General features: G+C 38.5%; 5 protein-coding genes and 1 pseudogene across 8 annotated transcripts; 3 read left to right on the top strand and 3 right to left on the bottom strand.

Moving 5' to 3' along the window:
* Nucleotides 1–2,322: 2,322 nt before the first annotated feature.
* On the top strand, nt 2,323–3,865 carry LOC111807496 (AT-hook motif nuclear-localized protein 18 pseudogene; annotated as a pseudogene).
* A 2,077-nt stretch (nt 3,866–5,942) lies between these two features.
* On the bottom strand, nt 5,943–7,709 carry LOC111806679 (fasciclin-like arabinogalactan protein 8). Its single transcript, XM_023692062.2, has one exon. The coding sequence runs from the start codon at nt 7,437–7,439 to the stop codon at nt 6,171–6,173; it is 1,269 nt and encodes a 422-aa protein (XP_023547830.1). The 5' UTR covers nt 7,440–7,709; the 3' UTR covers nt 5,943–6,170.
* Nucleotides 7,710–8,277: 568 nt separating this feature from the next.
* On the bottom strand, nt 8,278–12,365 carry LOC111806681 (coiled-coil protein). Of its 4 annotated transcripts, none has more exons than XM_023692064.2 (6): nt 12,085–12,365; nt 11,933–11,997; nt 11,212–11,435; nt 9,618–9,747; nt 9,389–9,525; nt 8,278–8,680 (listed from the first exon to the last, which is right to left on the bottom strand). In XM_023692064.2, the coding sequence occupies exons 1-5, from the start codon at nt 12,236–12,238 to the stop codon at nt 9,391–9,393; spliced, it is 708 nt and encodes a 235-aa protein (XP_023547832.2). In that variant the 5' UTR covers nt 12,239–12,365; the 3' UTR covers nt 8,278–8,680; nt 9,389–9,390. The 4 variants fall into 4 exon arrangements, with proteins under 4 accessions (XP_023547832.2, XP_023547833.2, XP_023547834.2 ...); XM_023692065.2 differs by having other exon boundaries at nt 8,278–8,675; XM_023692066.2 differs by having other exon boundaries at nt 8,278–8,621.
* A 427-nt stretch (nt 12,366–12,792) lies between these two features.
* LOC111806682 (early nodulin-like protein 18) lies at nt 12,793–13,818 on the top strand. Its single transcript, XM_023692068.2, has 2 exons — nt 12,793–12,994; nt 13,201–13,818. Exons 1-2 carry the CDS (start codon nt 12,793–12,795, stop codon nt 13,635–13,637), a joined length of 639 nt encoding a protein of 212 aa, XP_023547836.2. The 3' UTR covers nt 13,638–13,818.
* Nucleotides 13,819–13,869: 51 nt separating this feature from the next.
* On the bottom strand, nt 13,870–17,336 carry LOC111806680 (phosphorylated adapter RNA export-like protein). The gene is made up of 5 exons (XM_023692063.2): nt 17,120–17,336; nt 16,054–16,311; nt 15,763–15,868; nt 14,784–14,927; nt 13,870–14,400 (listed from the first exon to the last, which is right to left on the bottom strand). The coding sequence occupies exons 2-5, from the start codon at nt 16,302–16,304 to the stop codon at nt 14,140–14,142; spliced, it is 762 nt and encodes a 253-aa protein (XP_023547831.2). The 5' UTR covers nt 16,305–16,311; nt 17,120–17,336; the 3' UTR covers nt 13,870–14,139.
* A 248-nt stretch (nt 17,337–17,584) lies between these two features.
* LOC111807549 (calcium-dependent lipid-binding protein) lies at nt 17,585–22,177 on the top strand. The gene is made up of 12 exons (XM_023693313.2): nt 17,585–18,106; nt 18,189–18,343; nt 18,878–18,979; nt 19,237–19,287; nt 19,597–19,717; nt 20,017–20,138; nt 20,252–20,350; nt 20,505–20,585; nt 20,693–20,778; nt 20,868–21,093; nt 21,297–21,461; nt 21,539–22,177. Exons 2-12 carry the CDS (start codon nt 18,239–18,241, stop codon nt 21,938–21,940), a joined length of 1,560 nt encoding a protein of 519 aa, XP_023549081.2. The 5' UTR covers nt 17,585–18,106; nt 18,189–18,238; the 3' UTR covers nt 21,941–22,177.
* The last annotated feature ends 1,168 nt before the right edge of the window (nt 22,178–23,345 follow it).

The raw sequence follows: 23,345 nt of genomic DNA, 5'->3' as shown, positions 1-23,345 counted from the left end.
CATGCCCTAAACTTAGTCGTGCCAATAAATTGGTAAATCCTCAAATCCTCAAATATCGAACAAAGAACTCCTAAAGAAAAGGAGTCAAGCCCCTCCTCGAAGGCAGTCAAAAATGACTAAGACTCCAAAGGAGTCGAGCCTCGATTAAGGGGAGGCGCGCTTTGTTCGAGGGGAGGTGTTGGATGATGGAAGTCCCACATCGACTAATTTAGGGAATGATCATGGGTTTATAAGTGAGGAATGCTAACTCCATTGGTATGAGGCCTTTTGGGAAGCCCAAAGCAAAGCCATGAGAGCCCACATCGACTAATTTAGGGAATGATCATGGGTTTATAAGTGAAGTGAGGAATGCTAACTCCATTGGTATGAGGCCTTTTGGGAAGCCCAAAGCAAAGCCATGAGAGCTTATGCTCAAAGTGGACAATATCATACCATTGTGGAGAGTCGTGTTCGTCTAACAATTTCTACTCTCCAAACACAACAAAGACAGTGCTTTCTTTGTTTATTAAACTAAAAGCCAACATATTGTAAAGGTATGTCCATGAATATATGAATAATTTATAATAAGTCACAAATTTAGATCGATTAATATAATTCTACTCAAATCAACTCTCGGACTTATAAATTTGATTAGGGGACAAAATCGAACCGAATTGTTCTGAGAAGGCAACATCATCAATTCCCTTTGGGAGAGTATATCACGTGTCTTGTGAATTTAATGTCTTAACTAAATCCAATTCTCTCCCTTATGAATCTTCAACTTCTTTGAACTTGACCCGGTTGTTGAATCAAATACCATTAGAAACGAATTTTGTGAAAACCCTATTCCCGTTTCTAAAACATTTCAACGGTGTTTTAACAGTCCAAGTCTATCACTAATAGATATTATTTACTTTGACTAGTCATTCTCACCGTTTTAAAATGTGTCTGTTAGGGAGATGTTTCCACACCCTTGTAAGGAATATTTTGTTTTTCTCTCGAATCAATGTGGGATCTCATAGGTGTCTAACAGGGTTTGGTGAGGAGGCAAGCGACAAGATCGATTAGGATGGAGAACAACCTGGACGAATAATGTCGTCCTCTCATCGAAAGGGAGAGAGATTCAACATAATCGTAGCAGTGACATGTTTCATCTTTGACAATTGAAAAATGGGACGATACAATGAGTGGATGAACGCTTAGACGCAAAGGCTAGATGTCAACAATCGACGATCATTTGCTATGAAGGGTGTCGGTCTAGTGTCTTATGGTGAGAAGTGAGTATGAATTAAAAGTGCGACGGTGAGAAGTGACAAGCAAGAACCCATTATTTCTGAAGTAATAAAATATTTAAGAACAAAAACTCAAAAAAGTAAACATATGTAAGACAAATTACTCTGTTCATTAAATAATTAAAAAAAAAAAAAAACATTATAAACATTTTTTAAAACTTTAAAAATATGATCAAATACTCGTTTGTCGAGGTACTATTTATTAATTAACATTAAAAAATTTCATGGCCTCTTCTTTCCATTGGTTCAAACTTATTAGAGTTTGATCCAATTATTTAAAATATTGCATTTAAGTGATATTTGAAGTTTTTATATTTTTCCTTGCTTTAAAATATTCATATTATTATTTAATATGAATTTAAATAAATGGCTAAATTGATACCTTATGTTTTCCTGGAGTTATGTTGTTCTAACTCATAGCGTATTATAAATATTATAATTGACCAAATATAAACTACTCATGGACAACATTCGCCTAAGTCAAACGCTATCGAACATCCATAAATTTAATTAAATAAACTGTATTCAAAAGCTTAAATAAATAATATTGACTTTATAACGTAACCATGTTACTTACTTTGTCTAGAATTGAGCTTACTCTCAATGTTGTTTTAGGCAGAGGTTTCCACATTCTTATAAGAGAAATATTTTGTTCTCCTTTTCGATCGATGTAGAATCTCATACTATCTCAATAATTTAATATAAGTCTTTTTATCATACTTTGTTCTTAGAATTCACGAAACCCACTTCAATTTAAAATTTTTATGATTGAGCGATCGACAAACAATTGTTTTGGTGGGATTGAAGGGTGTCATATGCATATGCATGTTGTATGTTCCATGTTCCAAGAGAAAGAGGAGGGAGTGGGCCCATGCGCACCGCCCATGCGCACGCTGTTCTGCCAAAAACCAAAACCAAACCCAAAGCCCCATCATCCATCCATCCATTCCCTTAGACCTAATCCCTTGCGCCCTCCTACACTAAAATTTATTATTATTATTATTATTCTATATCCCTGTCTTGGTTTTCTTCATTAGGTTGAGTTACGTTCAAATTGGTATTTTTAAAAGAGCTATATAATCTGTTGCGTTTAGGTTCTTCTTCATCACTTTCCCAAACCCTTGACCCCAAAACACTCCCAAACTCCAAAATTTGGTCATCCATGGCTACCCACAACACGATGAAGAAGAACATGGAATATGTGATGATTTAGGTGCTTCAATTTGCCCATCTCTTTTTCCTCACCAAAATCATCACAAAACCCTCTTCAAGATTCAAATCAATTGTCAAACCCAATTACCCAATTACCCAAAAGAAGAGAAGAAGAAGAAAAAAAGAGAGATTTGTTTGATGGAGTTTGATATGGATAGAATTACACCCCACACTCGCCCTCTTCCACCTCCTTTCCTCTCCAAAGATCTTCATCTCCACCACCGCCAAAACTCCGATGACGACCAAAGCGGCGGAGCTAAAAGGGATAGGGAGGAGGAGAATCCCATCACCGCGGCGGAGACTAAAGAATTATCCAATTCTTCTTCTCGACGCCCACGTGGCCGACCAGCTGGTTCCAAAAACAAGCCAAAGCCACCCATTATAATCACTAGAGACAGCGCCAACGCCCTCAGATCTCATCTCATCGAAATCTCCACCGCCTCCGACATCGTGGATACCCTCGCCGCCTTCGCGCGTAGGCGTCAGCGCGGCGTTTGTATTCTAAGCGCCACTGGAACCGTCGCCAACGTCACTCTCCGACAGCCAGCCTCCCCCGCCGCTGTCATCTCCTTACATGGCAGATTTGAAATTCTCTCCCTATCCGGCTCCTTCCTCCCGCCGCCGGCTCCCCCTGCCGCCTCCGGGCTGACCGTCTACTTAGCCGGTGGGCAGGGGCAGGTCGTCGGCGGGAATGTAATCGGCCCACTTTTGGCGTCCGGTCCGGTGATTATTATGGCAGCTTCATTTGGAAATGCTGCATATGAACGGCTACCCATTGACGAGGAAGACGAAACTTCACCGGCGGCGGAGATGGCGGGAGAACAGGCAGCACCGCCGCCTCCGCCGCCTCCGCCGCCGCAATTGTTGGGGGATCCGAATGGGGGATTGTTTCATGGTGTGAATTCTTCATGCCAATTAGCGGCGGAGGCGGCGTATTGGGGAGGAGGTCGGCCACCGTTTTGAAAACATAATCTTTTGGGGTTTGATGAAATTTCTTTTGTTTTTATGACTTGGAATTTACTTTCTATTATCATCTCTAAATTAACTTGTGTTCTCCTTTATGTGTGAGATTTTATTTTGTGTTTTTAATTGGAACATAGAAAATGATGAGAAATTAAGGTAATTATTGTGGAATTAGAAGAGGGATGTAAAAAATCCTACCTATTAATTATCATGTTAATTTGTTAGTTGTTATGTTATTAGGGTTTGTTCTTAATTTTTTTCAAAGCCACCGGAGAAGATGGCGGAGGGCGGCGGCCGGAGAATGGGGAAATGGGGAGGTGGAGAATTCGATGTAGAAGGGGGAATGAGGTCAGATTTTGTGGTATTTTTGTTCTGAAAACTGGGGATGGAGGAGAGAGAAAATTAGGGTTTGTAGAGAGAGAGAGAGAGAGAGAGAGAGAGAGTAGCATTGGGCATTGGGTCACACGTGCAAAGGTGTGTGAAAACAGCTCCTTTTCGAGGCAACAAACCAGACCCTTCTTCATTCATGTTCAGTATGCGTTAAAATTCTCTTTTTCTCTCTCTCTCTCTCTCTCTATTTTTCCCCATTTTTATTATTATTATTTTCATTCTAAACCCTTTTTTGTTTCTTTCTTTGCTTTGCTTTGCTTTGCTTTTGAGAAACCCTAGCCATTGCTGGTGGTGCTGTCAAAACTAAAAACTAGTTTATTACATGTTTTAAAATCTTCATCAACTCTTAAAAACTAGTTTAGATTGTGGTAGATAACTATTTTATGTTTACATACTTACGAAGACAGACTTAACCGAAATAAAAGTTGCTACATATATCAATAAGGTGTACTTTTCTTTTCGGTGGCTCAATCATAGGAATTTCATAATTAACTATGCTTTACTTTGAGAAATTCTATGTTGAGTGTTCTTTTGGGATGCATGTGAAGTGAGAATCAAGCATGCTGGAATGACATTGTCTATGAGGATATTCTGAGCATAAAACATGGACTGAGCCTGAGCCTGTGGGGATAGTTCTCACTCTTAATAAGCATCTTGGTCTGTGGGGATAGTCTGAGGACACTTAGTGACTTGGTCTCTAGGGATAATTCTCACTTTTAAGAAGCATTCTAGCATGACTTGGTTTGTGGAGATGGTCTAAAGACAAAGCATAAAACATGTTGGAATGGACTTGGTCTGTCACATAAGCAAATTTAGGGAATGGTCATGAGTTTATAAACAAAGAATACCCTCTCCATTGGTACGAGGTCTTTTGGGGAAGCCGAAAGCAAAGCCATGAGAGCTTAGGCTCAAAGTGGACAATATCATACTATTGTGGAGAGTCTTGTTCGTCTAACCCTAGGGATTGAGCAATAATGAAGATGGAAAAAAGGGTATTAAATATACTTTTGTGTTGTTTTAGATTGTGATATGCCCTTTTATGATGTGGAAGTGGAAGGAGAATTTCTTTTGAAGTCGTAATCAAACAACCCACATTCTCCTCTTTTTCACTCACCAACTTCACTTCATATACAAGATTTGCAGTATATATATATATATATATATTATATGATGTGATATGGGGCATTCGGATAATTATGATGATGGGTAGGCAGCCCTTACACTGATCTCAATGTTCATACATTTCTATAAAATTGTTGAGATTCTAATAAAGTAGCTTTTGTATACATTATTCTATGCGTTTTGGAGGCTAAGCTAACCCACATGGAACCCTGGGGTTTTCAGATTCCTTGTACAAATTCCTACAAAAACTGGGATTAGGTTATCATTCTTATGATTACAACACGTACAAGTAAAGACGGGGGAGTGGGTGTTTGTTTGGTTTCTTATGATATGTGTACTTGAAATTCAAATGTTATCAAATTTTAATAATGTGTTGAACTAAAAAAAAATCGAAAAAAAAAGTTGGTGCTCATGTAGAGCTTCTAGAATAGTTTCTACGTGTACCACAAAAACCATGGAAAAGTGTGTTCATAGATTTTATCTCGACTTTCCCCGAAAAAAGAATACAGTCTTGATTGGGGTGAACCGACTCACAAACAGAGAATCAGATGCAAATTTCTTACAACGAGATCATTTTCATAAATGGGGGAGGAGTCGCTCGAACCCAAGGGCTGATGACCCAATATCCAGTCTATGTAGGACACCGGGCCACATGGTATTGGGCTTCCTAATATCTAGGGAGCATAGTTTAGTTTTTGTTGGGCTCAGGCCCAGAAAGAATTTTTTCGTAAACGCCCCTTCCACTAAAGCTCGTTGTCCAAAATTTCCCTTTCTACCATTTTCTATTCAAGTTCAAATAATACAAATCTTATCTCATTATAATTAATGAATTGATTAAGGAGTAAATTTACAAGACTTTTACCTTCTTTTATGTTAAAATTTGTGGTTAAATTAGAAGAAATTGAATCTTAACAAAATTATGGGCGGGGTTAAAACATTATCCTAAAAAATTCGAAAATGTGAAAATTGAAATGAAAAAGAAAATTATAAAAGTAAGAAGAGTTCATTTCTCCAGACCAAACCAGCAGCCGTGGGGACCACTACTACCACGCTGTCGCTCGCTCGCTCGCTCTCTCTACAAAGGTGTATTCAGAAAATACTAATAAATTCAAAAATAAATTATATCAAAGAAAGTACCAATTCAAAAAAAAAAAAAAAAAAAGTACAAAAATAAAATAAACGAAGAGACTGATGCTAGAGGAGAATTACGATTTAGGACAAGAGTAGAGAGGAAAACATGGTGGTAGCAACGGCGGCGACAACGACAACGGCGGAAGCTTTCACGTGAACGGCGGAGCTTCCAGGAGTACTGGTTTGCGCCTCAGCGCTAGGTGCATTGGCCGGCGAACCTTCCGGCGTCTCGGAAGGAGGAGCAGGCGGGGACGCGGCGAACGGAGACGGAGCCTTCGCGCTAGGGCTCGGACTTGGAGCCAGAGACGGCGTCGGGGTAGGAGAGCTCACAGGTTCAGGTGCTGGCGCAGGCGAAGGAGACTTTCCGAACAACTCCGAAGGAAGTAACAGACTATCGACGCTGAAAATAGCGAGCGGAGTCGCGTCGAGGACTGTATCGGCGATTCTCGAGGATCCAACTCCTGTATGGAGAGTAACCGCATCTCCAGCCGTAGTCGTCGTAATGTCGAACTTGCCGGCACCGCTAGTAGCCAGAGTGTCGATTGGATCCTTGGTCGTCTTCAAGGCGCCGATGGGAGAGTAAGCGGCCAGAGCATGGTATAGAAGAAGCGAAACAACTTCAGCATTCGTGAGTTTACTCAGATCTGGAACTCCGTCTGCCTTGAACGCTTCGTCGTTTGGCGCAAATATGGTCAATCCTTTCTCAACCGCCGATTCGTAAGTCTTGATCACACCATTCGAAACAAGCAGCGACGCAAACGTCTTACATCCGGCTTTCTCGAGCAAAGCCGTGATGTTAACATCGGAAGCCGATGGAGCCGGAGCCGTCAAAATCCCCGGCGCGATGATCGGCGCACTGATCTCAATAACCGAAATGTTGTAAGGAATCTGCTTAACCGACTTCGTGTAACTCGAATCGAGTTTAGATCCAGGCGCAGCGGAGCCGAATGCGACCTTACCGCCCTGGAGATCGGTAATGTTCACGAAACCTAGATTTCCAGGCGCGTGGCCAGTTGTCTGGTAGAGCGTGGTCGAGAGAGTGGTTCCGTTGGAGATCTTGTGGAGTTTGGCAGGATCGTAGTAGTCCAGGACAATGTGGAGACTGAGGAAGTTTTTGATGACGGAGAGAGGATGTTTGGCCACAACGGAGGAGAGAGCGCCATTGGAGACAACGAGGATGGTGATAGTCTGCCGGCTGTTAATCTCGTCGGCGAGTCTGGTCTGCTGCAGGTAGTTGCTGTAATCGCTATACTCCGGGAAATCCTTAAGAATGTCGGTAATATTGTGGGCGGAGACGGCGGTGGCTGCGGCGAGGGCGAGGAAGAAGAAAAGGGATTTGGAGGCCGCCATGGGAGAAGGGAGAGGAGAAACAGACGGAGGAGGAGTAGGAAAGAACGGGGGGTTTAAGGGAGTGGAGAGGGTATAAAAGGGAGAGTAGTTAAGTTAGCTAACTAGGGTTAGAGGGAAGTTAACTACAGTTAAGGGTATTTTGGGGAATGTAGGAAAAAGGAGGCCAGGCGCTTTTGTACACAGCTGGAAATAACAAAAGTGGTTTATGTGCTTGGCGTATGGCACAGAGGTGGCTTCTTGCTTTCTCATACTTTAGGCGAAATTACCCTCTTGTCCCTGAGCTTACCACTTGCAATAGTTATTAAAATGTTTTCTTTATTTTGTGGGGGGTGGGGGCAACGGTCACATTACTAACGGTAAACAGAGAAGAACGTTGAGAGTTTGGTTTTTTGGTGGGAGTTCTTTTTTTTTCTGTTTCATTTTAATTATTCTGAAAGTTTGAATTTTGTTGTGAAATGTTTTACTATTATTATTATTATTTTTAGTAAACAATACTTTGGTTTCAATTTATGCTTAAGTTGTAATTATATTAGTTCCTAAAGCTTAACATAAATGGTTTTATAAAAAGAGAGATACCATAGGTTTAAAGGAAAAGATGCCACATAATCTAATAATAATACTAAGAATTAACTTTCTCATATCATATAAAATATTTTACATAGATTCAAAGAGCCATTTAGAATTTAAATTAATATTATAAACAATGTCAATGTTATTTTTTTCTAACTCTAGTATCAATTGCCACATAAATTTTACATCAAAATTAAAGATTATATTGAAAAATTCCAAAATCTAGAAGCATAATTGAAACATATGTACTAGAAATTATTTTTATACGTTACCATTATAATTCAATTAGAAATACCTAATGTTTTATCAAATTCATACATATTAATAAACGATAAAAAGAAAACATTGGATCCATAAGAAACCTATTAATCTCATATGAAGTAAAAGAAGAGCATAAGATGGGGTTAGCTTTCGTCACAGAATCTGTTTCTGATAAGATTTTCAGAATCTGACCTTTGGTTTCTGAGTTGATTGCTTGGTAATTTATAGAACAAATCTTCCCTTTTAGACAACATTCTGATAACTCTCCAGCAACTCCTCTTTGGGGCTAGTGATGCGGCGAGAGAATCCCATTGCCAGCTTATCGCACCCCTAATGGAACAAAATCTGCTGCTGCCCCAACACAACCACCACCATTAATGCAAATCCAGCTGCCAACTAAGAATGCTGAGCTATTCAAAGATGCCAGTTCAAAAAGAGTTTCATCACGATTCTATTTCAAGTTTTCCAGGTTGTTTTGGAAGAGGAGCTCAAAATAATTTTCAAAAGATGTCATATTCTAGCAAACAGACACACAATGCATTATATATCTTAGTTTCAAACATTCATGGCTAAATTATGAAAGAAAAAATTGTCACTAGTTTCATAAGTACACCTATACTTTTAAAAAATATTAAAACTCTTGACCTATACTTTTAAAAGTTAAAATATTAAAACTCTTGACCTTACATAATCATTGTTTCAAAATTATACTAAAATGAAACTTGAAACAAATTCTAAGAGATTTCTACTTCAATAGTAATTTTGAAAAGTTTCTAAAAATGAAGTAAAATATTGTAATTTCTTTTTAAGTATAGATTTATAGGGATAATTGAAGGATAATTTTTTAAAAAATTTAACCAATATTCATCACGATGCATAAAATGTGAAAGGTAATGTTAACTTTGAGACATAAAAGCAATGAGATGATAGCATAGATCTTAAAACAATGTGATGAAAGCATAGAAGGTAAATTAGAATCCAAATACAGCCACACTGTCACAGTTTGTTTCTATTGATTGTATATACTTCAGAAAATTAAGAGGCTAAGCTTTAACAACTAAATGTAGTTCAGACTCTTGTAAAAGGAAACAAAGGGAACGGAATGATCGTAAACTTACAATTAAACAGCTGGTGATATAGTCATTGAAGGTATTTGCAACCCTGGCCTTGAGGTCCATCCCTTGCGGTTTCTATATTCAGTTATAGCCTGCAATCGCTTCCTCTCTTGAGAAGCAACTTGTGCAGATTTAAACGCCTATATGAAACATAGGAACAACAAAATTGTCAAGTACCCAAATCGGAGTGTTCATTTATCATTTAACTTGACCATGTAGAGTTAGATGTTACCTTCGGAACTGCAGTCAACTTCAATGGAGCTTCAACCACGTCACCAAATTTTATTTTTTCATGTCTTGGGAAGTCTAGATCCTCGTCTGTCTTGCCTTTCTTGTGTTTATTTTTCTTAGCCTCGTGATATCTATTTAGAAATAAACGTAATGGATCAGTTAAAAAAAGGGAACAAATGCTTCCCAGTTCACCAAGTTTCTACAATAGACCTACTATAACATGGTACATGACAAATGCAATCGAAATGACCACGATTAGAATACTGAAAATAGGTAGATAACTAGTGCATAATTTGTAATAGCCTAAAGTTCAATTGAATAACCAGAGGATTAGGATATACTTCTAGAAAACCATGAGAAAACTGGTTGAAACATTGGAATTATATTTGAGAGTCCTTTCATCTCTCTGAATTACATACAAATTCCTTGCTTTTACTCGGTACCCAACCTCATTCTTCCCTTATATGCTTCCTTTGAGAACCCTCCATCATCCTTCCTTCGCAATTGCAAACAATTTCTCAGATCGAATATTGGTTGGTTGTCTATGGTTTGCATGCAAGCCCTTATGAATTTAGATAGTTTCTTCCCCCTCAGTGTCAATTTTGATGCCAATTCGATTGCTCTAATTTCAAAACTGCCAACAATCTTTCAGATTGAATATTGGTTGATTGTCTTTCGTTTGCATGCAGGCTCCTTAAAATGAATTAAGATAGTTTCTTCCCCATTAATTTCGATTTCAATGCCTCAGATTGGAGAGATTGCTCTAATGTCACTTTTTATTCCATCCAGTATTTTTTTTTCACTTCCAGGTCAAGTGTTCTAGTACCAATATTGATAGAGTAAATAGAACAGAAATATTTTCGAAATACTTGAAGAATATAGTTAAATATTTGAAAAGACCGCTTCAAAAACCTAAAGTCTAACAAAACAATTGTTTCCTACATCACCTCCCTAATATACCCTTATATCTTAATATCCTTAATAATATTTCCAACACCAGCCCTAAAGGTATTCCTAAAACCATCCTCCTGAATAACTCTTTTTAGATAAATTTTTTTAGATTGCTTCCCTATCAATTAGCCCTACTACTTCTTTCTCTCCGATTTTCCGCTTCAAGCACATATTCCCCTCATACAAAAAATTTCCTCGTTCTCCTCTCCCTTCTAACTAGTCCCCTTTACTCACTCCCTGAAATAACCATGAACCCTTCTAACTAGTCTCCTTTGTGCATGCAATACTTCATGATGCCTCTTGCTCACATAAGGCTCGTTACGGCCTATCACATTGCTATGATTGAAATCATAAACACCTTGTATAATCAAATTACTCAAAACTTTCCTTGGGCACCAAGTTGACAAAAATGAGGTAGATAGGGTCCTCTCAGATAGCCAAATTATGTCACTACCAAAAGGAAAACATTGGGACATTGCAATTTCTGGACATTTCTCTTCATCATTTAAGCAATACGTTCAAAACTTAATGAGATGTAATTGGAATAAAAATGCAAAATGAACAAGTCATCTCAATAGTAAAAAAAACATGCAACCTCACAAAAGGTAAGGGAACAAATTTTTGAGGTGCAGTAAAATGCTTACTTTTTCTGGCGTTCCCGTTTCTTTAAACGTCGATTTGAATTCTCCGACAAGTCTTCAAAACGAAGGTCAGTAACCTGCTTTTTCTTTCGTTTTTTCTTTTTCTTCTCACTGGACTTGCTTTGGACGTCATCATCACTCCCCCTAAGCTGAGGCACTTGTGAATTTCCACCATGACCTTTGCTCTTTAAGTCAGATTTTCCCGGAGCTTCTTTTGGATGGTATTTCTGTATAGAAAGTGGAAGTCAAACTACAACTGAGTAACACAAACTATAAGCATGTAATGCCGTTATCAAGCTCTTCAAGCAGGCAAACTTAACACGAAAAATTTTGCATCCCCATTCAGGGGGAGTAAGCTTAACCTCGTAACCACGCCGGATAAAATAACAGAATAAGCCATTTACTAAACAAAATAGAAACTACTAATAGATATCTTCTACTCTAACGCCAAACCAGGTACGCTGTAAGACAAGGGCAACGGCAACCAAAGAAGAAGATGATGAAACGAAAATACTTAGGATGCCTAGTGATACTAATCTCAACTTTCTTGCACCCGAACTTACAACAACAACATTGGTTAGAGACTGAAATACTAAATAATACAATGCCAATCCCCTGTCACCTTGTCCAGTATAAGCCCTAAGACAAAATAATTCAAGTAAAACCCGATAACTGCAAACGTACCAATCTGAGACAGAGAAGAATTAAAGACAATATCAATTACCTTTTCAGTATCAACGGCTTCTCTCTTGCGCTTACGCTGAACATCCTCCGAGACCTTCTCAGACTCTGTAAGCACCAGGGGAGGAGATTATAGCCTGAAATTAAATAAACTCATCGACAAACAAATAAACACAAAGAAACAAATAAACAAACCTTGAGGTCGAGGGGAAGTGAAGGTCATTAATTTGCGGAGTTTGGAAGGTAGAGTATCGACTTGGGAAGCGTTCGGCGGCGGTGGGAGACGATCATAGCCTCCATGTGCGGCTCTGTAATTCCGCTCTCTCCTCCGTAGTCCTTTGCCACCCATCTCTCTCTCGAGAGTAAAATTTACAACCCTGCGTCGGAGTTGGAAACCGGAGTACAGCTTCAAGCGCCGCCGCCGAAAAAGACCAGAGGGAACTCTTCCGATTGTGCGTAGGTTTGCGAGGGCAAAATCAATGGAAAAATAATAAGGAAATGAGAATAGTATTTTTGAAAAAAAAAAAAAGAATTTGAAAGTGAAATGACTTGTATGCCCTCACTCACTGAATATTAAAAAAATAATAAAATTTATTCAAAAAAATTAATAATTTTTAATTAGGGGGAGAATAAATAGAAAAGCATATAATTTGAAACTCCTTTTAATTAATGTAGAATCATGGTCTAAAATAAGTGAATTACCGCCGACTCTCCACCTTCACAAATTTCAATTTAAACTCGGAATATAATGATAATAATCATAATAATTTTTTGTTTTTTTCCCTAAAAAAGGAGAATTGCTTTCATACTATTTGTTTTCCAGTCAAATATAAAAAAGCACTCGAAGTCCCAATTTTCTCACCACACCTGTATCATTTCTCACATTCAGACACTCCAACATCGATGGCGGTGGAGACGGCAGCGTTCACGGCGGTCGTCGCTCTCTTGATCACGGCGGCGGCATCTCAAACCCCTCCGACGGCTTATTCTAATCACACAGTCGGTGGCCCTGCAGGTTGGTTCTTCAACTCCACCAAGAACATTTCCGCTACCAATTACTCCTCCTGGGCCGCGTCTCAGACTTTCAACCTCGGCGACTTCCTGAGTAAGCTCAATCTCTCCTCCTCCTCCTTTAGATTATGTTCTTAACTCATTCCTGAGGGTTGATTACTCTCTGAAATATCCGTTCCTCGTTGTTTGTTTCTTAACCCATTCCTGAGAGATGAATACAGGTATTGCTCTCTCTTATCAATCAATGAACTAACTAACACAACTTCATTGTCATTGTTTCGCTTGTCTTGTTAATTGCAGTCTTCAGAACGAATTCGAATCAGACCGTGATCCAGACCTACAACTTGACGACCTTCCAGAGCTGCTCCTTCGACAACGCCTCCGATAGCGACACGGTTCAGTACAATGGCGGAGATACCGACTTCAACAAGCCATTGATCATTCAAGTGCCACTGACCATCAAAGGTTCGAACTACTTCTTCTCCGACGCCAATGACGGAGTTCAATGTCAAGAAGGTATGGCCTTCGAGATCCAGGTCAATACCGGGCTCGGTTTGCCGCCAAGCCTGAATCAGCCGCCTCCACCTCCTTATGCGACGCCGCCGGATTCCAATTCGGTTCAGATGCCTCCATTGATGATTCCTCAAACGAAGGACAACGGCAGCTCCAAAACCATCGCTAACTCACGCCGAGATTTCTTCTTCATCGCGGTGATGGTGTTGCTGCTACTCTGCTAGACGACCGAGGTCAGATTCGAGAACACAGGCTTCCCTCCCTGTCCTCTGTGTGGCAGTTTTGTAACATATAGATATATATAGATATATATATAAACATATATATATATATACCTAAACAGTTGAGTTTTGTACTTCCAGTTCATTGATATCAACAGAGACAAGTTTGAGTGGGTGTGATTTTCATGTAGAGACATTCAACGACAGAGAATGATAAAGGGAGGAATATATAATGTAAAAGCAATTGCAAAACCTTTTTTCCATTTGCAACCCAATAAATCCATTTTCTTTCTATGTGCCAATTCCATCCTCACCTGTAGAACCAAAGCGCTCAAGCCTCAACCAAAGTAGCCTAAAGCCACTGAAAATAAATGGAACAAACTCACAGTTTGTGAAACATTCTTCTGCCTCATTTTTTTAAAAGGTAAACACTGTTGACTTTGTTAGCCATGAGCTAGTAGAAACCAACAGTAATTGTTCAAAAAATGGGAAGATCTAACCACAATCAAGTTGTATCTTCCTCTTTTGGATTCTCTCGAAGAATGTCGTCGTCATATGAAACTGGTACTCTTAATCTTTCGTGAACAGATGATCGTTTTTCTTCGGAATTTGGTTCTTTAGATTGATTCTGCTCCGGAGTAAGGCTTTGGGTGCTATCTGGTTGATCTTGAGAAGCTCCTTCGGAGAACAGGTGAAGAACTTCCTGAGAACTTGCTTTCCCAATTTCTGTAGCCTCCCGTCGGATATTTGGTTGCTTAAATTGTTTCTGCTCCATCATGAAATAAACAAAAATACGTATGATCGCAGGATTAGCTTCACGGATAGGATCATCAGAAGAAATTGAATTTTGACACATATTCTAACATAAGCATGAATTTCAAGAACAAAGAAACTAAGAAATAAAAACAGATAGTAAATAAGCTCAACAATTTGAGAAATGTCATTAGATATAGGCTCCCTAGCAAACTAAGGCCACTCTGAATAAGGTGAAAGATTCAGAAAGATGAAACGTTTGCCATGCAATGAAAAATCCTTTAAGAGTCTCCTCTAGGAACATTGATAGTATTTTTCTATGCGACCAAAATAAGAGTAGCACATTCAATTGGAAAGAACAAAGGAATACGATGTCAAAAAGGTTTTGTTAAATACCTCAAACTCTTTCGCTCGTTTCATAATTTCTTTATAGGCATTTGGTTCCCGGGTCTTGATGATGCTCCATAATATGCCACCTCCAGTTCGAAAGCGCCTGCCATCTGCAGTCATCTGACCTCCACAAGCCTGAACTGCATTGACCTGGACTTCCAACATGTCAACTTGTATAAATAAAACATATGGTGTCGTATAGTAGGATGGGAAGTGCTAAAACAATTACAAGAAAAATCAACCACAGATTAGTGAAGCAACAGCAAAGGGCAAAACAAGGGAATAAATGGTTATAATTTTTTAGAAGTGAAAACAGATTTTCAAGAGCCCACATATGAAAGCAAATCTCAAACCCTAAGATCAAAAATATGATAGGACATGCACAACTGAGCTGCATATTTTAGTTAAAAACTTGTTAAAAAGTACGTGTTGTTAAAAACTTCCCAGCGCATTTCAACAAAGTCTAGATTCAGTAAGAATAATCAGGTGGAGTAGTGGTTTCAGGGAAGTGATTGGAAACGAGGGATTGTGAATTGTGATAATGCTAAAGTTTCTGTATAAAGTACAAATATCTTACAGAGATTATAACCAAAAAATGCTGGGAAAACAACATCAACTTATATAGCACAGATGCAGTAGTCCAGCCAAGATGGTTCACAGCTCAGAGAACAAGGTTAAAAGGAGCAAATGGCTTCAGCAACAGAATCTGCAAGGGTAGGAAATAATACTGATTAAATATGAAGAGTGACTATGCGGTATGATACTTACTGGAGTCGAGACTGGATGGCCATGATTAGGCAGCCCAGTCAAAAACTCGTTGACGTGGTTTGGTTAGCTAGGGTTGGTCAATTCGGTTCATTTCCAAACAAAACATAGAAAACCAGAAGAAAAGTTTTCAAACTAACAATAATGGATTCTTCATAAATTTTCATCACTCAAGCAAAAAAAGTATTCTTCTATCAGGTTCAAAAAAGATAATAATTACCTCTTTGATAAGTTCACTTAATGCAGAGACTCCCAGACAGCCTACAGCAGTGTAAACCATGTATGATTTTTTCTCTTTCAAACGTCTGCATGCATCCAACACAAACCTGAAAGAAACAAAAATCAGTATAATATATTAGTCAGGGCAAAAATTGCTATTTCTTAATGGCTACTAATCAATCTATTAATCTATCCTTATTTGCTTCACAAAACTAATATGGATTCCCCAAAAACAAAATCTAAAGAAAGTGCAGTTCAATGCATACAACATGATTAGAAAATTCCACTTCACCTGTTAATATCAGTGCCATTTGAACCTGACTCGTATGTCTTTCTTTTGTTCTTCTTTTTCTTTGACCGACGTTTACGATTTTTACTTCTATGATCTATACTTGGCGCTTGGACATCTGTAAGACTGCTTTTCTCTGTACTGATATTGCCCTCAACGAACTCTCCTTCTTCCACATCGACCATTTCAACATCATCATTTTCCAAGTCATCTTCTTCGTATATGGCCTCAAGTATGTTCTCTTGTCCATCCATAAGACGCCTTAATTCAGAGAAACAAAGATTTTCAGAAAATAATCAGACATCCTAGAGATGGTTTCAGGGAACACATATAAACTGCAACTTGTAATTAGCAGGATATGCAAAACGAAAATGTAATCAACACTTAAATAGCTTTTGGGAGTTCAATGAGATTAAAACTACTCAAAAGTAAAATGCCAAAAATGGATGACAACACTTCTTTTTCTTTTTTCTCCAACAATCCGTGCCTACCCCAAAGCGAAAGAGGCATCAAGATGGTAACTGGTTGTCATTGTCAACAATGTTGAAAGAATCATAAGGAACTTCTTTCGCGAGGTAAGCTGTGAAAAATGGTGGCTCCCATTTTGTTCCTTGGAGCAAAGTCAACCTCTTCCCTTAAGGTAAATAAGAATTTGGCTCTCCACTCTCAAAAGGCTTTGGAAATTTCCATCGGAGGAAGGCTCCCTTTGATGGCAGTAATTCATTGCTCAAAAGAATGGCACTAACCCAATATTGAAACTATAAACACTAGAACATACAAACAAGAAATCTAAAACTTGTAAATATTTCATACAAAAAAGAAGTACACAAAAATTCATATCCTGACCAACCATAGCTTCAATACAAGAACCAGAAATGTAAATTCAAAACAACACAGAGCGAATTTCACTCAACAACCTCCCACTAATAAATTGAACTTGAAGGGCGAGTGGCATACAAAAATAAAGTTCAGGCATCTTGGTATAAACCATAGAAGAACAGGAGAAAAAGAACTTAAAATTGAAATGGGTGCGGATCAAATGCAATCGAAATTTAAATTTATAACGTACCCAGAGAGTGGAGAAAGAAAGTAATAGACTAGGCGATGAAGCTTTAACCGGAAATCTAGAGGGTATATCGAAAGAGAGGAACGGATGGGAGATGGGATGCGACTGCGGCGGCGATGGCGTTCCGGCGCGGGTACGAAGATTGGTGAAGAAGGAAAAACGGGATAAAAGGGCGCTGAACTGCAAATGGAGTGGGGAGGGAGAATAAATAGTATTTAGGGTTTTTTTTTTCTTGTTTAAAAAAAAAAAAAAAAAGAATTATTTATAAACATAAAATAAATGCATTTTTTTAAATATTGTTGACGTGGCATATGAAAATTTGAAAATTAAAAAAAAAAAATCAAAATAATTTATTTCTCTTAAATTATTTCTAACATTAAATGGAATTATTATTATTATTTTGGGGGAGAAATTTTCTTAAATTTAGGCATGAACAGATATGATTGTCTATGATTCAACACTTCTCAAACATGTACCACACGATGAAGCCTCCCTTAATTTAATACTAAAAGAAGAGGGAAAAGAATTATTAAGAGAGGGAAGAGGAAGATCGAAGATTTGATCTCCTTTTTGTTTTGTTCTTGCGGATGAACATGGGAAGTTTGAATTAAATGCATTGAAGGTGAAACTAAGGGGTGAAGATTTCCGGCTCTGTCCTACCATTTTCCTTGATTCCTCAAATCTCATGGGCGAGACGGGAAGGCATTGTTACCACCGCCCACTCTCTCTCATATCTCTCTTGTAAACATCAACGACCCATTCGAAGAAACAAATCAACCGTTTCAGAAAAGCCATAAAATCTGTGCGTTTATACAGACAGGGGCGCTTGATGAATTTAATTATTATCCCTTTCGAAACGGTGCGAGCGTGACCCATTTCCATTTTCCTTTCTCTCACGAATCTGCCTCTGTTTTTTCTCTACTCAACCGCGCGAAACTCGGTGACCCGCCTCCCGTTTCTGCTTCTCCTTCTTCCTATTCCAATTGTTTGGTAATTTTCTTATTGGTTTTGTTGTTGTTGTTGCAATTTGTGTTGTCTATTCTGCGATCTGATTGTTTGTATCTCTTTGTAGTTTTTTGTTCTTCATTTCTTTCTGGAATTGGGGTTGAGAATTCCGCGAAAATGGGATTGATTGCTGGGATCTTTATGGGGGTTATCTTTGGGATTGCATTGATGGCCGGGTGGCAGCACATGACGAGGCACAGAAGCACCACAAGAGTTGCGAAGGTAAGCTGTTCGTTCTGTGTATTTTAGGATGTTTTTGGAGTCTCTTCAGCTTATCTTGCTCAAACTCGTGTTAATTTTCGTTCATTTCTTTCTCTGATTTGGTGATTGGGTAGGCTTATTATATATATATATATACATATCTTGTTCATACATTGAATTCTGGCTAAATGCATTGCTTATTTGACGAATTGCTTATGATATATACTGCTATTTGGTCATAATGCTTATTATAAAAGGACTGGGGACTGTTGCCTTTCATAGGCTTGACTTGATTGGATCATGGCAGCAGGAGCTTTTCATTTATTTTTCATTGATGGCTCCTGAGCAGAGATTGTAGTTCTTTATAAATTTGTTAAGAAAGCACCCATAGTTTCTATTAGAAATATTTGAATTTATCAATGTGGTCAGAAAAAGATAATGCAATTTGACTGGAAATGAAATGTTTTGACATTTGTTTATGAGTTACAGTGGACATAAAGTTTGGCCATTACTTTGTTCTCTGAGAACACGTTTGTTGTTGATTTCATTGCACAGGCTGCTGATATGAAAATTCTCGGATCTCTCAGTAGAGATGATTTAAAGAAATTATGTGGGGACAATTTTCCCGAATGGATCTCCTTCCCAGTTTATGAGCAGGTCCCTTTTTTTTATATGCTTCTCTTTTTTATGTTGAAATGAGATGCTTTATCACACTACTTGAATTGTTTTTAAATTTTCAAATCATAGTGCACGTGATGGTCGATAAGACAAAGTTATGCAATGAAACTCTTTCTATTGATGATTCTATGTTTCTTGAAAATAATACTTCAATCACTTTTATTTTTGTTTCTACATTAAACATGTCTACTAAATTGAGATTATACTTTCATCGTATTTTTGTTCTATCATTTTAGGTGAAATGGCTTAACAGGCTACTCAGCAAAATGTGGCCATTTGTTGCAGATGTAAGTTTCTTCGCTACATTTGCAGTGTTAAACTTTATTTACAAATATCCTACTTGTAACATCTCTTCTAAGATCATAGTATTAAGGACACATCACGTTTTTGTATTAATGTGGTTTATATTTTACCCTCTTTGGGTTTATCATCCAACTTTCCTTTAGAACTCCAAGAAATAATGAAGATTCTTTGTTTGTTGCTTTAATATTGAGAATATGCTAATATCTTTTTTCGTGAAAACTGTTGATTATCATGCATTTTGAGATGACTCATATGCTCTTGTGAGTTCCCTGAAGTTGTCTGCCTACTTACAGGCAGCAGAATTGGTGATAAAGGAATCTGTTGAACCTCTGCTGGAAGAGTACAGGCCCCCAGGAATTACTTCATTGAAGTTTAGCAAATTATCTCTTGGCTCAGTGGCGCCTAAAATTGAAGGTATGGTCTAATTATCCTGCATCCCCCGTTGGCTCCATTCTGTTCGTAGTTAGGTTACACTCTCAGATCCTGTCCGATGTATTGTTTTCTTGAAAATATGTTGAGAGCTAGTCCTTTGTGTCAACCGGGTTAACATATGCCTACAGCTGCCATTCCTCCAACTATCCTTGTTGGCTCTTTCCCTCTTAGCCTGCCCATCTCCATTTGTGCAGTCCATGAAATACTCGTTGTTACCCGAGTTCTTGTTGTCAAAATATTCTCCCTTTTTTTGGGTATTGGATTTTCCTTATTTTTTGCAGGTATACGTGTTCAGAGTCTAAAGAAAGGTCAGATCACAATGGATGTTGATTTTCGATGGGGTGGAGATCCAAGCATCATTTTAGCTGTTGAAGCCGCACTTGTTGCTTCAATACCTATTCAGGTAGGTGCATGATATAGGTTGTTTTAATGTTTATTTTGTAGTTTTCCTTACCTAATGTGCTATGACCTTGAGTGCGTTTGTTTGACCGATATTATATATTTTTTATGCTACAGCTGAAGGACCTTCAAGTTTTTACTGTTATTCGGGTTATTTTTCAACTTGCTGAAGAGATACCTTGTATTTCTGCTGTTGTTGTGGCCTTGCTTGCTGAGGTACCTTTTGATATTCCATATATATGGTTACAGACATTGATGGTTTGTTTCATTGTACCCTTAATGAGGGTTATGGCTTAAAGTGTTTGGCTGTTGTTCGAAATCATTCAACTTTAAGAAGTGCTACTTAGTTATTTTTTCTGTTTTCAATCAGCCGGAGCCAAAAATTTTGTATAATCTGAAGGCTGTTGGTGGAAGCATAACTGCTATTCCTGGAATTTCAGATATGATTGATGTAAGTTTCTTACGGTATTCGAACTTCTTATAATTTTTTAATTTATATCTTTCTGTGATATGTTTTGGTTTTTTACATCGATTATTTGCTTATGTTACGTGTTGCAGGATACCGTGAATACAATTGTTACTGATATGCTCAAATGGCCCCATCGGATTGTCGTTCCAATTGGTGGAATTCCTGTCGATTTAAGGTCACCTTATTTCTCTCTTTGAACTGATGATATTGGTTGGTTTCTGCCATTCTTCCTGAGCAATTGTTTTTCTCTTAATTAATTTGCAGTGAGTTAGAGCTTAAACCACAAGGAAAGCTTACTGTGACGGTGGTGAGAGCTAACAACTTGAAGAACATGGAAATGATAGGAAAATCAGATCCTTATGTTGTTGTGTATATTCGCCCGCTATATAAGCTCAAAACAAAAACAGTTGAAAACAACCTCAACCCTGTTTGGAACGAGGAACTTGTACTGATCGTAGAGGACAAGGAGACACAGTCGGTTATCTTCGAGGTTCTGAAGCACTCGTACTCGTTTTTTGTTCAGTTTCTTTCTCCTTATGTTTTGCACTAGATGGTTATATGCCTTTGGAAGCATCGCCCATTTTGCAGCTGATTACTTTTTGTCTGTGGCTAAATAATAGGCCATCTCTGCAGATCAGATGTTGATTGAAATTGGTTGAAGTAATGAATGTTATTTGTTTACACATTGATCAGGTTTTTGATAGGGACATTGGTCAAGATAAGCAACTGGGGATAGCAAAATTATCTCTGATTGATCTTCGAAGAGAGGTCACTAAGGAGGTCGAGTTGCGATTGCTTGCGTCGCTCAACACACTGAGAGTGAAAGACAGGAAAGATCGAGGAACTCTTACAATCAAGGTAGAGTTCGGTTAACTATTTCTCTTATTGTTTACAAGCTGTTTGACAAATTTTATTCGGGTTTGGTGGTGGCACAGGTTCATTACCACGAGTTTAACAAGGAGGAGCAGTTGAAAGCCCTGGCAGAAGAGAAGAGGATCCTTGAAGAGAGACAGAAACTGAAGGAGGAGGGAGTTTTAGGTAGCACAATGGATGCCCTGGAGGGAGCAGCATCTTTTGTTGGATCTGGTGTGGGCATGGTGGGCACTGGCATTGGCACCGGAGTTGGTATGGTGGGAACCGGCATTGGTTCCGGCGTTGGCATCGTTGGAAGCGGCATTGGTACTGGCCTTGGTGCTGTTGGCAGTGGCCTTGGTGCTGTCGGCAGTGGCCTCTCCAAAGCTGGAAGATTCATGGGGCGGACCATCACCGGCCAATCTAGTCACTCCAGAAGGAGCAGTTCTTCCAGCATGCACGAAAATGGAGGAAGGCCGTTGTAGTTATGTTCGTTGGTGCATAGTGTGACAGCTAGGAATTGTGAAATATCGACCGGGTTTGTATCGTTCTAAATTCTTTTATCTATCTATTTTTTTTTTTTTTTTTTCGTTCAACTCATAGTGATTTCATGTCTTATATATTCGAATGGGGAAAGTTTGCATTAATCTTGTGAAGTTCTTCCCTATGAAAAAATAGATCTTTTCTCTATCATATCGAATAAATGTAATCTATTTCTATGATTCGAGTTCTCGTATTAGACACTGTTTGAGGTACGAGTACGAGCTCATCTTGAGTGACATAGTCAAGAGTCTTGGGTTAAGTCAAAGAGGAGGTTAGAGGCATAATTAGGACATGAACTGGTTAGAAAGAAGAGCAAAAGAAGTGATATGAGTTTAATGAGCATCGCTGTCGAACCTACTCCTCTTCAATGTTTTGGCCCCACGTTCCAAAAAACATTAAATGACTAAATCCCAAAGAAGAGCATCTTATGGAATAGCAGCTCTTTAACAAAGAAAACACAACAGATATGACATCCTACCTTAACCTTAAGCAATATGTCTAATCAAATCTTTTGAAAGTCCTTTCATAAGATTAGTTTAGTTCGATGTAAATATGTAAGGATATGGTCTCTTTAAACTTTTTCCTTTCGGGCTTCTCCTATTAGTGAGAGATTTCCACACCCTTTTCTTGCCAAACCGACATGGGATCTCACAATCCACCCTTGGGTCCAATGTCCTCCACTCCTAATCGATGTAGATCTCACAGTCCTCCCCTTTGGGGCCCCGCGTCCTTGTTGGTACTTGTTCTTCTCTCTAATTAAGTGGGATCTCACAATTCACCCCTTTGGGACCCAACGTTTCTTCTCTCTAATTAAGTGGGATCTCACAATTCACCCCTTTGGGACCCAACGTCCTCGCTGACATACTGCCGAGTGTATAGCTCTGATACCATTTATAATAGTCCAAGCCCACCACTGACCCATACCATTTATAATAGTCCAAGCCCACCACTGACCCATACCATTTATAATAGTCCAAGCCCACCACTGACCCACCACAGGTAAATATTGTCTTCTTTAAACTTTTCTTTTCAAGTAGGGAGAGATTTTCCCGCCTTTATAAAGAATGTTTCATTATTCTCTCTAACCGACGTGAGATCTCACAAAATTCTCATTATATTTAAAAATTTAATGTCAGGGAATGGGTGTGTGAGCATTTAAGTGAAAGAAGAATGGCCAATACAATACAATACAATAGAATACAAAACCCATTGCTTCAATGTGATTGAGGCTTTTTGTAGCTTTGTTTGGAGTTGAAAGTGAACTTACTATATACCACATTTAATGATTCTACTCCTTTTCTTCTCACTCAATGCTCCTTCACATACTTCTTTAAACTATATCCCAAC

The sequence above is a fragment of the Cucurbita pepo genome, chromosome 12 (genome assembly GCF_057944985.1).
Source record: "Cucurbita pepo subsp. pepo isolate OVF chromosome 12, ASM5794498v1, whole genome shotgun sequence".
In the NCBI taxonomy this organism is placed as follows: domain Eukaryota; kingdom Viridiplantae; phylum Streptophyta; class Magnoliopsida; order Cucurbitales; family Cucurbitaceae; genus Cucurbita; species Cucurbita pepo.
The sequence above is the reverse complement of the archived record's forward strand: the minus strand, read 5'-3'. Positions and strand labels throughout refer to the sequence as shown.